General features: G+C 37.4%; 1 protein-coding gene across 1 annotated transcript; it reads right to left on the bottom strand.

The window, feature by feature from the left end:
* Positions 1-12664: 12664 nt before the first annotated feature.
* On the bottom strand, positions 12665-13283 carry LOC137731736 (elicitor peptide 6). Its single transcript, XM_068470932.1, has 2 exons — positions 13032-13283; positions 12665-12941 (listed from the first exon to the last, which is right to left on the bottom strand). The coding sequence occupies exons 1-2, from the start codon at positions 13281-13283 to the stop codon at positions 12813-12815; spliced, it is 381 nt and encodes a 126-aa protein (XP_068327033.1). The 3' UTR covers positions 12665-12812.
* Between the last annotated feature and the right edge of the window lie 415 nt (positions 13284-13698).

Genomic DNA, 13698 nt, shown 5'->3' with positions numbered 1-13698 from the left:
AGAATTTTTGTACTACATATCAATTGTGTGCAAGTTTAAACAATATTCAGCATCAGGTCAGTTGATGAGTATAGTTTGATAGTTTCAACAAGACATGAGTTTGAAACTTGATGGTTTTTGCATCTTTTTTTTTGTTTTTTTTCTAAACCCAGCCTTATGTTTTACCATATAAAATTCCATTACTTTTTGGTTCTATACAATTTAAAGGAAGATCTAATTACGTTAAAATAAAATGTCATAGTAATATAGTTTGAGTCATGGCCTTATTTTTATTCGAATTTAATGCGGTAATTTTTTTTTTATTAAAACTTGTAAACAAGTTTTGTTCTTATGATGTAATCAATTCAATACTAGTTTTTCATATATATTTTAAAACTCCATCTCTACTGTTTGATTAAAATTTACCATGCTAATGTATCTTAGAAATCCCATAAATAGCTCCCTAGCCAAGGAGTTTTTAACATACCATGTGCATATAGTGTGTACATATCATGTATTTGTACATGGGTTTGTATATATAACCAACAATTGGCCATTATTGTAGAATTAGTGACCTTATAATTCTTGTATTTGTGTTGGAATATGATTATGATAACATGATTTTCAAAATATGTGTAATCATGTGTGAAAGTACACCATAACATTGGCGCACTAATATACATATGATTGTAGTGAAATAGATTAATTAATTAATAAAGAAATAATATAATTGTTTAATTAATTAATTAATTCTAAAGGATATGACTGTTGGATATAACTGAACTATTGTATTCAACAAGAAAAGTTGTAACTAAACAGTTGTATTCAAAGTGTATTTCATCTTTATATATTCACCAAATCCCTTTCTTATTAGAACCATTCGATTCCAACGTATAATTGTTCTCACTCTCTGTCACATCTCTTCCCCTTTTTGTCCAAGATATAAACCATCTGTATAAGTTGTCTTCTTAAGGGTTTGTGTTTTATTCAAAACCACAAGTTCAAAAAGATGAAGAAAGCCAGAACCACCTCTTCACCCATACAATCTCTTCCGGATGAATTTCTTGTCAAAAAACTGACGAAGGTTGCTTCCTGATCTTTTAAGGACCTGTTTTCATCAAAGATGGTGTGTAAGAAGTTCAATCAAATCGACAAAGACGATTGCATATTCGAGCACATCAACATTAGGGAATTTGAAGGCTTCAACTTGCTTAGTTCATAGAGTAATAATGAAGATGTCTCCAGTTCTTGAAACGTTGCACGAACTGCGACAATTCAGATGCCCTGTACATGTTAGGGATGAATTATTTCTTCCAAGATAATAAGGAAGAAGCCGGAATTGGGGCCCTGAAGATGGCAATCTCAAAGGGTCATGAAGTAGAAACGTACGTCTACTATGGTTCTAAAAAACGCTAGGCGTTAGTCGGACGACCGACTGGAGCCTAGGCGGTTAGGCGGTTAGGTGGATGCCTAGGCAGACTAGACGGATTTAGTAAATTTAACATAAATATATAACTAAATATTGAGATATGTTATTTTTTAAAAAGAATAATATATATGTATATGTAATTTTGTAACATAAGATTTTTAGTATATAATATGGTTTGGTGTTCAAAAAAATAATACAACATTAAAAAAAAAAAATTAAAAGAAAGAAAAAAAAACCCACGAGCCCTCCACCTCTCCGACATCGCTCCAATGGTAAAAGATTTAGGGCTGGAAAAAAATCCCAAAAATCCCAAACCAAACCGAAAAAATCCCGATCCCAAACCAAAAAAATCCCAAACCAAAATTCCCGAAATTTTCGGTATGGGATTCGGTATTGCATCTCCATTTTTTCGGTATTCCCATACCGAATAGAAATAAATATTATATATATATATATATATATATATATATATATATTATTTTGGTTCCTTTTATTTGGTTTTAGGTATGCAGGAAAATACAGAGCAATAGCCCTCTGCATAATACAGTGCCAATTTGCTGGGTTAAACTTCGCTGAGGAGAAGGAGAAGGCGGTTGAGTAATTTCTTTATCGCCCTGCAACATCTTCACCACATTGCTCATGAGAGGTCTTGCATTCTGAATGCACAGCAGAGCTACCAATAACATCCTCTCCGATTTTTCCATGTCTTCTCTTTGATCCCACAACGCGACATTAAAATTGCTTGTAGAGACGAATCACATGCCTTTCTGAAATACTATAATATATGTGAGTCATCTATAACATTCATTTTTGTTATGCATTTCCCATGTCCGCTTTGGAAGCCATTCACGTGGCTCATTTGCATCTACAGGAAGATGTCTTCTCCTCTCAACAATCTCAAAGAGAAGGATCCGAAAACTGTTAACAACGCATTTGTGAGGCACGGGATAAGGCTTCCATACAAGCAATCCTTGTAAGTTTTACCGATGAATGTAAAGGGGAGTCATCAATGTTCGCAATGCATTCAAGATACGTTTTTAGCAAACTGCGATTCATTACCTTATTGTCTTGTTTAGGACATTTCTACCTGACGTGTTCTTCCCTGTATGCATCATATGTGGATATTAGTTTCCTGCATACCTAGGCAAATCAAGGAAACAAAGGAGCAAAGACCATTATGCATGCATGAACATATCAGTATACATATATTTCGGGATTCCCGATTTGTCCCGAAATCCCGAAATTATTTCGGGATTCCCGAAAATTTGGTTTGGGATTGGTATTGAATTTGGGATTCCCAAAAATTTCGGTTTGGGAATCGGGACAAGGGTTTCGGTATGGGATCCCATACCGAACCACCCCTAAAAAGATTCACTCGACCTCTCTCTCACGTTACCCAAGGTCTCAATCCCATGTCAAAGATTTAATAGTGCCAAAAATATTAAAAAAATCAATTATAATATTTAATGGTGGGATTGGATCTGATAAGGTTACTGGTAGGCAATGGCAGTAAATATAGAAAAGTGGTCCACATTACAACACCTTTTTACACTTTGGAAAACAGAAAGCCCTTTATTTTGGGTTTTTCTTTTTTTTTTTTTATTCCGTTTCCTCTTCCTCCTCTCTCACATATTCTCTCCTGTTTGGTTATTTTTTCTGTTTCGTCTTCCTCCTCTTTCCTCTATAAATTTCGTTCTTCTTCGAGTTTGGCTTCGCGAGAGCTTGAATTGCAGATGCAAGTCTGCTTAAACTAGATATCATGATTTAGAGCAATGCAGAAGACGATGACAAGAACTGTGTATAAAGCCGAAGAAGAGAGTTTGAAACGAAAGTTGCAGAACCAGCGGCGGAGGAAAACGAGATTCAATCCGCCTAGACATGTAGCCTAGCACTGCTTAAAGTGCCTAGACCGCCTAGGGAGTGCCTTGATGGCCGCCTAGCTCCCTCTCAATTTCTGTAACAATCACATCGGGCCTCCACTGCTCAGCGCCTAGGCGCCACCTAGAGCGTTTTTTAGAACACTGACGTCGACACTATCATCTTGGTATGCTATAGGAGAATTCGAAGCATGAAGGCCTCAAGCTTCTGTATTCTCTCAACCGTCACAAATCAGGACGGTTGAGCGTAATGTAATGCAGAGAGATGGTTCAACGGTGTTTGTTGGGTCTTTGTGTGGATAGGGAAGTAGTAGCTGAAATTCTAAAATTTTACGATGATAATGCTGCCATGAAAGCATGCAGCAACTGTGGAAGTCTGCAGGGTTCTTTCACAATCCGATCGCATTAAGATTTCTTTGACCCTGAAAAGTTTAGTAATTGTAATTCTTGCAAATGGCATCAGAAAGTAAATATATTTTGTGCTAAATTATTTGGTACAGATGTAGATTAAAATTTTTTTTATTTCGTTTAATTTTTTGTAACAGTGGCATTTAAATTCCAATACAACCTTTTCTTTTCCTTTTATTTTTCCCATGTACTTCTTCTTCCTAATTATATGACCTTTCTTTTTTTTCCTTTTTGTAAAAAAAAAAACCATCAAGGACGCTAAGAAAATAGTCATAATTGCAAAAAACTATAAATTTATGGTAGTAATGCACATCACCCAAGATGTCATCATTATCATGCAAGTGTGCAAATCAAATAATTAAGAGCCTATATATGCCTTGTCTTATCGCGAAACCCTATATCTACCTTCTTTTATCACTGAGTTTTATGAAGTCATTTTGGCAGCAAATGTTTAAGAGAGTCCCTAGGCTTACAACACACAGTCCCACTCCTGTCCTTTTTGCTCCTCACTCATGTATTATTTCACCTATTAAAACCACACATTTAACAGTACTCACTCCACATATGCACGATTAAACACCGATTATATGCTTTTAATTATTGTTAAAATAACATAACAAAATATCAAAACTTTAGTTACTCTAATTTAAAAGCCCTGTATTAAGATAATTAATTAAAAAATTATGGAGAAATTGTACATATCATGTGCATCGGTTGGGTTGTCAGATTTTGATAAACATAACATACCAAATTACTAAAGAGAATGAATAATCTGGGAATCATACGACATGAACCATTTGACCAAGAAACAAAAAAGACATGAACCAAAATGTATGTTGCGGTTATGTGAATACGCTAGTGCCTTGCTTGCATTCAACTTATAAGGGAGAAAGAATGTTGATACTAGGTGGTGGGCTGTCACAAGAGGTAGATTTTATGTAGTAGCAGTAGCGACAAAAACAACAAAACCTTATCTCATTAAGTACGGTCGGTTATATGAATCCTAGAACGCCACTGCGATTAGTTTTGTGCCATGTCTTCTATTTGTTCTAAGTAGTCTAAGTTTTTTCTTAGAGTCTCTTTCCAAGTCTTCCTCTACTCCTTTGGCCCTAAGTGTCTGTCTCCTAATCACATTTTCTAACCATAGCATGTGTGGGTCTTTATTTGACATGTTCAAACCACCTTGACCAATTTTCTCTTCTCTTATCTTCAATTTCGGCTACTAATTTACTTCGGTGTTCTTAATCTTGTCCTTTCTCTTGCGTCCATATCCAACAAAGCATTCTCATATTTGCTACACTTATTTTGTGTTAAGTTGATGCTTCACGCGCAACATTTCGTGCCATATAAACATTGTTGGCCTTATTACCATCCTATAAAATTTTATCTTGAGCTTTAGTGGCATATGATAGTCGTACAACACACCTAGTGCACTCTCCACTTCATCCATCCAGCTTGTATTCTATGATTGAGGTATCTCCATCCAATTCACCCTTCCATTGCAAGATAGATCCAAGATAGTGAAAGCATTCACTCTTTGGTACTTGTTGATCTACAATCCACACATCTAACTCATTTGAACCTCTGTTCTCAGTGAACTTATACTCTGTCTTTGACCTATTTAGGCGAAGATCTTTAAATTCCAACACTTCCCGCCAAAGGTTAAGCCTTGCAATTACTCCCTCATATTTTATGTTGTAGCAATGACAAAAAAATTTTGATACTTCAAATTACCATTAAATCTTAATTTTTGTGTACCAAAGATCTAACGATTAAAAAGTCAGGGTATTTAATATTATGGAGAGCTATGAAAAATCATGTAGGAGGGATTAAATTTACATAAGGGGATCCTCTCCGGATCCGTTCCACCAAATCCACCAAATCCGAAGATCCGGACCATTGAAATTTGATCCAATGACTAAAGTTATTATAACTTTTAAAATGGGTCTCTGTTTATAGTTGTTGGATTAAATTTCAATGGTTCGGATCTCTGAACTTAGTGAATTTGGTGGAATGAATCCGAAGAGGATCTCTTTCCTAAATTTACAACGCCAGCACATCACATCACTGATAATATCATTGTTCATTCAGAGAATTTCGAACTTATTATGATATTATCTTAAAAGAGAAACAGGGAAGAAGAAAGCTGAAAAAAGCTCTCTCACTCAATTTTTTAATGTGACCGGTACACGGGGTAATAAATTAAGTGTCATTATACAAATGGTGAGATATATGTGCTAAAAAGTTAATAACTTAAAAAATAAAATTTTCCATAACTTCTATTAAAACACGTGATGTACCACTCGTGTATTTGTCACAATTAAAAATTTCTCCACCCTCACCCTCATCGGGTTTGATGCCAAGTGTGACAATGCAAACTTTAATAAGGCTGTGAAAAACCACACACTTTCAATAGGATGCTGTCTACTCAGAAAGAACTTGTTTTGCAACCTTTATCTCTGTTTCGTGCCGCCGACTACACGCAAGGAGGTACACAACGCAGGATATCAAAGAATATCTTGGTTAATGTGGAGGTTGCATTGTACTAGATGATATGCAGACAACAAGTAATGGCACTCTCCTGGACGTACGTCAATGAGGGATTTTTTGGTTCAAGAAATAAGGTGACATCGTTCACTGCAGACGTTCGTGATTTGGATATTGGGAAAGAAAGTGTAACTTGAGATTCGATTCCATTCGATTCTGATTCTGGCTAGGAAACTTTTCAAGAGAGCAAGACAAAACTCATCAAAGGCACCGACAGCCCATATTATCCACTCAACAGTTGCTGGTTTCCATGACCATAACCCTGTTTTTGCTCTTGGAATGCTCATTTTTTTAATTTACTTTTGATTTCCTCATGGCAGGCCACGTCTATACCACGATCCGAACTGCCAATTCTTCAAGTCCACTTCATAGATCATTTTTGTAACGTGTATTAAGGGGATCACTTCACTATTCTTGGTGTGGGAAAACTAGCGTCCTCGTATTGAGTGTTTTGTGACCACATGTTGATCATATGGCACTCCTATGCAATGTTAAAAATAAAAATTGTCAATAATTCTTAAGAAACTTTTCACCACTCCGTATAGTAATACTTGTCAATAATTCTACATATATGCAATGTTACGTTATTTAAAATAAAATAAAATATTTCTCTAAAGTTGTATGGGCCAATGATTTATTTATCATAGATGCCATTTATTTGAGTTTCTAGGTGTAATAACTCATCAACATGGTGTTTAGTGAAAACATAAACACCTTCTTGTTGAAGCCAACGTGTTTCTAGCTTCTCAAACATGTTTACACCTTCTTAGCATGAAACTTTTTGCATTAAAGAGAGAACTATATACATAGATGCACTAACTATTAGAGACTAGGTGCATCTTTTCTTCCGTCTACATTTTAGAATTGACATACTCCATCTGAGCTTTTTTGTATCTACACAATTCCATTAAGAATAACCGAGTCAAAAAATTATCCTTTATAACTACACCTCTATTAACTAATAACTTTCATCTAGTTACATTCAGTATATATTATGTTCCATAACAGGGATCCCTTTTCCTATTCACCAAAGGGATCACACTGTCGGAGGACCTCATTCAAAAATCATCTTTTACAAATTACAAGCATGGTTTTTTTACGACAATTTGAATCGTTGTAATTCAATGCAGACTCGAACAAGGTATTCCTTTCAATTATTCATCAAGAAAACCTTATAAATCTGCTCTTAATTATCAAATACAACGAAAATTTTTTCACTGCAACCTGAACACGAGTGGTACACTACGTGTTTTTATAAAAGTTATAGGAAATTTTATTTTTTAAGTTATTAACTATTGAATTTTGAATGTCTATATTTTGTATTATGTAAAAACAATGTACAAGGGAAGCTCATATAAATGAGCTTTGGAAGAAAGGAAAAGAAAAACAGAAGCCGAAAGAAAGGGAGGACAAGCAGAAAACATGGAGCATAAAACATGGAAAAGTAAAGGTGAGGAAAACATGGAAAAGTAAAGGTGAGGAAAACATGGAAAAGTAAAGGTCACCATACACCCATGTTTTCTTCCAATACTCCCCCTCAAGCTGGATCAAAGGGATTAATTGATCCAAGCTTGAACAAAAGACGTTGAAAATCAGCAGAGGGTAATCCTTTTGTGAAAATATCCGCAAGTTGATCATGACTGCGCGTGTAGTGAGTGTCGATCACCTTGGACTGAACTTGATTTCTGACGTAGTGACAATCAACTTCAATATGTTTAGTTCGCTCATGGAATACAGGATTCGATGCAATGTGCATCGCGGCCTGATTATCACAGTGTATGGACATAGGTTGTTGATGAGGAAAACCTAAAGTCAACAGAAGGCTTTTGAGCCAAATAAGTTCACAAGCAGTGGACGCCATAGCACGATACTCTGCCTCTGCACTAGAGCGTGCAACAACACTTTGTTTCTTGCTTTTCCAGGTAACTAGGTTGCCTCCCACAAACGTACAAAACCCAGTGGTAGACTTGCGATCGAGAGAATTACCTGCCCAGTCAGCATCGGTATAGCCTGAGATCTGAGTGTGACTATTGTTGCGCATAAGAATTCCTCTACCAATGGAACCCTTAAGATAACGTAGCACACGATGAACAATCTTCAAATGATCCATGCTTGGAGAGTGCATAAACTGGCTAACAATGCTGACAGCATATGATATATCAGGACGTGTGATAGTCAGATAAATGAGTTTGCCAACCATTCTTTGATAGTAACTTAAATTGGGAACTGGATCACCATGAGTTTTTAGCTTCAAGTTGCTATCCAAGGGGGTACGAGCAGGCTTGCAATCTGTCATTTTTGCTTCGTGAAGAAGATCCATGACATACTTGCGTTGGTTGAGGAAGAAACCCTTGTGAGAGTGTGCCATCTCGATGCCCAGAAAGTATTTGAGAGTGCCAAGATCCTTGATAGCAAACTTGTTGTTGAGATACTGTTTAAGAGCAATAATCTCTGACATATTATCACCTGTCACAATTAGATCATCAACATAAATGAGCACAACTAGTTTACCCACTAAGCTGGAACGAACAAATAGGGAAGAATCCGCAATACTTCGACAAAAACCAACCCTTTCCAAAACATGACTGAGCTTGGCATACCATGCACGTGGACTTTGCTTGAGACCATAAATGGATTTATGGAGTTTGCACACCATTTCTGGATTGTTTGATTGAGGATGACCTGGGGGTAGCTTCATGTAAACCTCTTCTTCAAGTTCACCATGCAGGAAAACATTTTTAACATCCATTTGAAAGAGAGGCCATGCATTGTTACTTGCAACCGACAACAATACTCTAACAGTGTTCATTTTTGCCACCGGAGCAAATGTCTCTTTATAATCGACGCCATAGGTTTGTGTAAAACCTCGAGCAACCAAGCGAGCCTTATTCCTTTCGATTGTGCCATCTGAATGAAACTTAGTTTTGTACACCCAACGACTCCCCACTGCCTTCTTTCCTTTTGGAAGTTTCACTATAGTCCATGTGTTATTTTCATGGAGGGCTTGAAGCTCCTCTGCCATAGCATTTCTCCACTCACTGTGAAGATTGGCTTCTTGAAAACTTTGAGGTTCTCGAGCTTCATTAATGGCACTTAGGAATGTAGCAAAAGAAGATGAGACTTTGCTATAATCAATAACATCAGTCACGGGATACCTGGCAGTGTAGGTCACATAATCATGCAACTTGGATGGAAGTTTCCTCTCTCGTGCAGGATTGCGACGAACTGTAGGAGATTGAACTACAGGTATTTGAACAACATCATGGTTGGAAGGATCACTGGAGGGGTGCAGTGTGAATCTCTGATGAGGAAGGGTTTTCATCTTCAAGATGTTCCACCGAGTGAAGGTTAACATCATCCGGCACATGATCACTAGGAATGCATGTTGCATCTTCTCCATTTGGATATGGAAAAGGAAATAAGTCCATCAAATGCTCCCCTTGTCTAGAGTAATCCAGTGATTGTGAGAAGTAAGGAACATGTTCTTCAAATTTAACATCCCTTGAAACAACCATTTTTCTAGTTGTTGAATTATAGCACTTGTAACCTTTTTGGGTAGATGAATAACCTAGAAAGACACATTTGGCAGCCCTTGGGTCTAGCTTGTCACGATTTTGAGTTTGAATGTGAACAAAGCATGTACACCCAAAGACTCTCAAATGGGAAAAGTTGATCTTTCTATTTTTCAAGACCTCGTAAGGTGATTTAAAATTCAACACTTTACTAGGCAATCTATTGATGAGATATGCCGCAGTAAGGACTCCTTGAGACCAAAACTTTTTAGGCACATTCATGTGAAACATAAGAGCTCTAGTCTTCTCAAGTAGATCTCTATTCTTCCTCTCGGCCACCCCATTTTGTTGAGGTGTTCCAACACAGCTTGTTTGGTGTAATATACCATGCGTGCTCAAGTAGTGTGACATGTTATGAGACATATATTCTGTGCCGTTATCTGATCGTAAAATATGAATTTTTGAAGCAAATTGGGTGGCCACAAGTCTATGAAAATCTTGAAAAACTTCCATCACTTCACTTTTAAATTTCAAAAGATACAACCAAGTAATCCTTGTGAAATCATCCACAAAAGTTACAAAATATTTGTATCCATCAAAAGACTCTATAGTTGGTCCCCAAACATCGGAATGCACAATTTCAAAAGGTTTACTAGCCCTAGACAAAGAGGAAGTAAATGGTAATCTAGTAAACTTAGAAAAATGACAAACATCACAAGGACTTGTAACTTTGCACATATTTGGGAACAAGGTGGATAGAACTTTTTCAGAAGGATGTGCTAGGCGTTGGTGCCAAAGTTGTTGTTCTTGAGCTAAGCTTGAAGTGACTTGAAAAACCTTGGGAACTTGAATATGCTTGGAAAGATAGTAGAGACCATTTAAGAAAAATCCTTCACCAATCGTCTTCTTGGTGACTACATCCTGAAAGATCACATTTTTGGGAGAGAAAATGGCAAGACAATTTAATGAGTTTGTGATCTTGCTAACAGATAAAAGTTGAAAAGGGAATGAGGGAACATAAAGAGCCTCAGACTCGACATCACTTGAGATCAAATGTATTTTTCCTTTTCCCACAACCATAGCATTTTTTCCATTGGCAACTGACACTTGGGATGGAATAGAAAATTTTTCAAATTTATGCAAGTTTGTAGACTTGTTAGTCATATGATCAGTGGCTCCAGAATCTATAATCCAATAATCATGCACATTACCAATGTTGAGAGCAGTTGAGAAGGAGTGTAAGATACCTGAGATGTCCCTTTGTACCACGCCTTCATTTCCAGCCAGGAAGCCAGCAAACTGTCCTAGTAGTGCAGTTTGATTGTTGTCACACTGATTTAGTGGTCCTTCACTATCTCCAAGACCTTGTTTCTTGTGAAGAAACATAGCAAACTCGTTGATCAGTGCAGTTGGATTAGTGGTGAACTTCAGTGCTCCATCAGAAGAAGTTGTGGCAACATGATTTGCCTTGTAAGAAGGGTTGTACGAGCCTTTCGAGACACCTTTGTTATCCCTAGGAAACTTTGGTTTTAACTCTGGATGAAGAATCCACCATCGATCTCTTGAGTGCCCACCAGCATCACAATGGCTACATTTTAAGCCAGTTTTCTTTCCTTTGTAGCCTCTCTCCTCACCAAGTTTTTGGTTAGAGAAGTAAGCCCTAGCTTCTGGTATATTTGCCTTCATGTCCAAGGTCATGACTTTCCTTCGAACCTCTTCTCTTTGAATTGTGGCACACACACTTGAAAAAGAAGGCAGGTCGGGATTCATGAGGATATGACTTCGAAGATCTTCGAATTCAGGACTCAGACTTGCTAGGAGTTGGAATATTTTGTCTTCCTCGGCTCTTTTAGTTAGCACATCAGCGTCGATGGTGTGTGGTCGATACACATTCAGCTCGTTCCACATAGTGGTCAGCTTTCCAAGATGTTGCACAAATGGCTTCCCTTCCTGTTGTAAACCAGCAATGTCCTTCTTTAACTGAAACACTCTAGCCGCATTGTTCTGATTTCCATACATTTCCTTGAGATTTTTCCAAAGAGTCATGGAGGATTCAGCATAGCTAAAAATTTCTGCAATCTTACGATCCATGGAATTGAGTAACCACGACATGACCAATTGGTCTTTGCATGGACAAGCATCATACTCCGGTGAGGTAGTCTCAGGCATTGGAATAGCACCATTAACATAACCAAGCTTTGATCGTCCTCCCAGAGCAAGAGAAACTGCTCTTTCCCATGGAAGATAGTTAAACTCATTTAGCAAGACAGAACTAAGACGTTGATTTGGGTTGATATCAATATCTGAGTGTGGTGATGGTGGAGTAGCATGAAAGCCGTCTCCTTCCAAATTTACTAAGCTTTCTTCAGCCATGATTGAAGGACAAGAAGCTCACAAATCTCTCAAGAGAACATCACAGAGACAGGCCGGTTAGGGTCACTGCTCTGATATCATATTGAATTTTGAATGTCTATATTTTGTATTATGTAAAAACAATGTACAAGGGAAGCTCATATAAATGAGCTTTGGAAGAAAGGAAAAGAAAAACAGAAGCCGAAAGAAAGGGAGGACAAGCAGAAAACATGGAGCATAAAACATGGAAAAGTAAAGGTGAGGAAAACATGGAAAAGTAAAGGTCACCATACAACCATGTTTTCTTCCAATATTAACTTTTTAACACACATCCCAGCATTTGTATAATGACACGTGATGTACCACCCTGTGTACCGGTAAAAAATCTCTCCAAATACAACTTATATAAATCTCCAGTTTTGCTATTTTCTGCTCTCTTCTTGATTTTTTGGATGATATTCCAAGAGAACTTCGATCGACAATATTAACAGATCCAGGCCTTGATCATGATGATGAGTTGTAGCAGATATATTTGATTGGAAAGAGATGTTGATTAATTAAAGTTATACAAACGCGCGCAGAGAAATCAAAGAAGAAGAAGAAAGCAAGAAAGAAGCAGCAGCTAGTCCATGCATGCATATGTTATAATAATATTAAGGTGGACAAGACAACTATCTACTAATTAAGTAGATCGTGAAAAAATAACAGTTAATTAATCTGACCACCTCTACCGGAGCTTAAAGGTGGTTTATTATGATTCTTCGGCCGTGCTCTTGCTATGCTTGTTGGTACTCTTGTTGCTGACCTTGCAGCAGCCATCACTATAACCGCCTCTTCCTGCATTAAATTAATTTAATTAACTACAATAATAATAAAATAGTAATAAGAAGATTTGGGGAGGGAGAGAGAGAGAGAGACAGTGTGTACAGTGAATTTCATTTCTCTTTCGGTGTGTGGATCCCGGTGAGGGTGAGGATGAGGGTGAGGGTGGTGGTGGTGGTTTTGATCATCAGTGACAGCGGATCCGCCGGAGTTGTAGTCATGATGATCGTCATGCAGTCCTAGGCACTTGAGGAAAGCCTTGATGGCGTGCTCAAACAGAGAGCAGGGGCTGTAGTAAAAACGGTGTCGTGCTTGTTCTCCTTGACGCTCCTCCTCCTCCTCAGCTTGCGAGCTCATTTCCGTGTTATGAATCAGTTGCTTATGTTTCCTTCCTTCCTCCTCCCCCTCCTCCTCTTAGTCGTCTTCTTCTTTTGACTTTTGATCAGTGCAGTTATTTGAGCTGACGCCTTGGGTTTCCGAGATGCAGATCGCAAGAGACACCTGCCACTTTGTGTTTTAATGCTAACATTGACAGTCTTTTAACTTGTAAATATCCGTTGGAGAGGTTGTCTTCCTTTCAATTGGGCGATTTTGGACTTTTTTTTTTTTTAATTTATTATTGTTGAGCAAAAATCGTTCATAATATGTAAACAAATAATTCACTTGACACAATTTCACCTTCGTTCATTTTTTTCGAAGAGGGTTTTATTAATTTGAGTTCGACCCATTCTAAACTATGCGTCTATTTATTACAATTCTTCGTTAAAAAGGA

This window comes from Pyrus communis, chromosome 1 (assembly GCF_963583255.1).
Source record: "Pyrus communis chromosome 1, drPyrComm1.1, whole genome shotgun sequence".
Taxonomy (NCBI): Eukaryota; Viridiplantae; Streptophyta; class Magnoliopsida; order Rosales; family Rosaceae; genus Pyrus; species Pyrus communis.
This window is presented reverse-complemented; position numbering and strand designations above follow the sequence as displayed.

What these genes read in the sequence shown, in the direction of transcription:
- LOC137731736 (XM_068470932.1), bottom strand. Translation starts at nt 13,283, where the DNA reads ATGAGCTCGCAAGCTGAGGAGGAGGAGGAGCGTCAAGGAGAACAAGCA. An exon ending in AAAGAGAAATGAAATTCACT is followed by an intron (nt 12,942 to 13,031) that starts GTACACACTGTC and finishes AATTTAATGCAG; the next exon opens with GAAGAGGCGGTTATAGTGAT.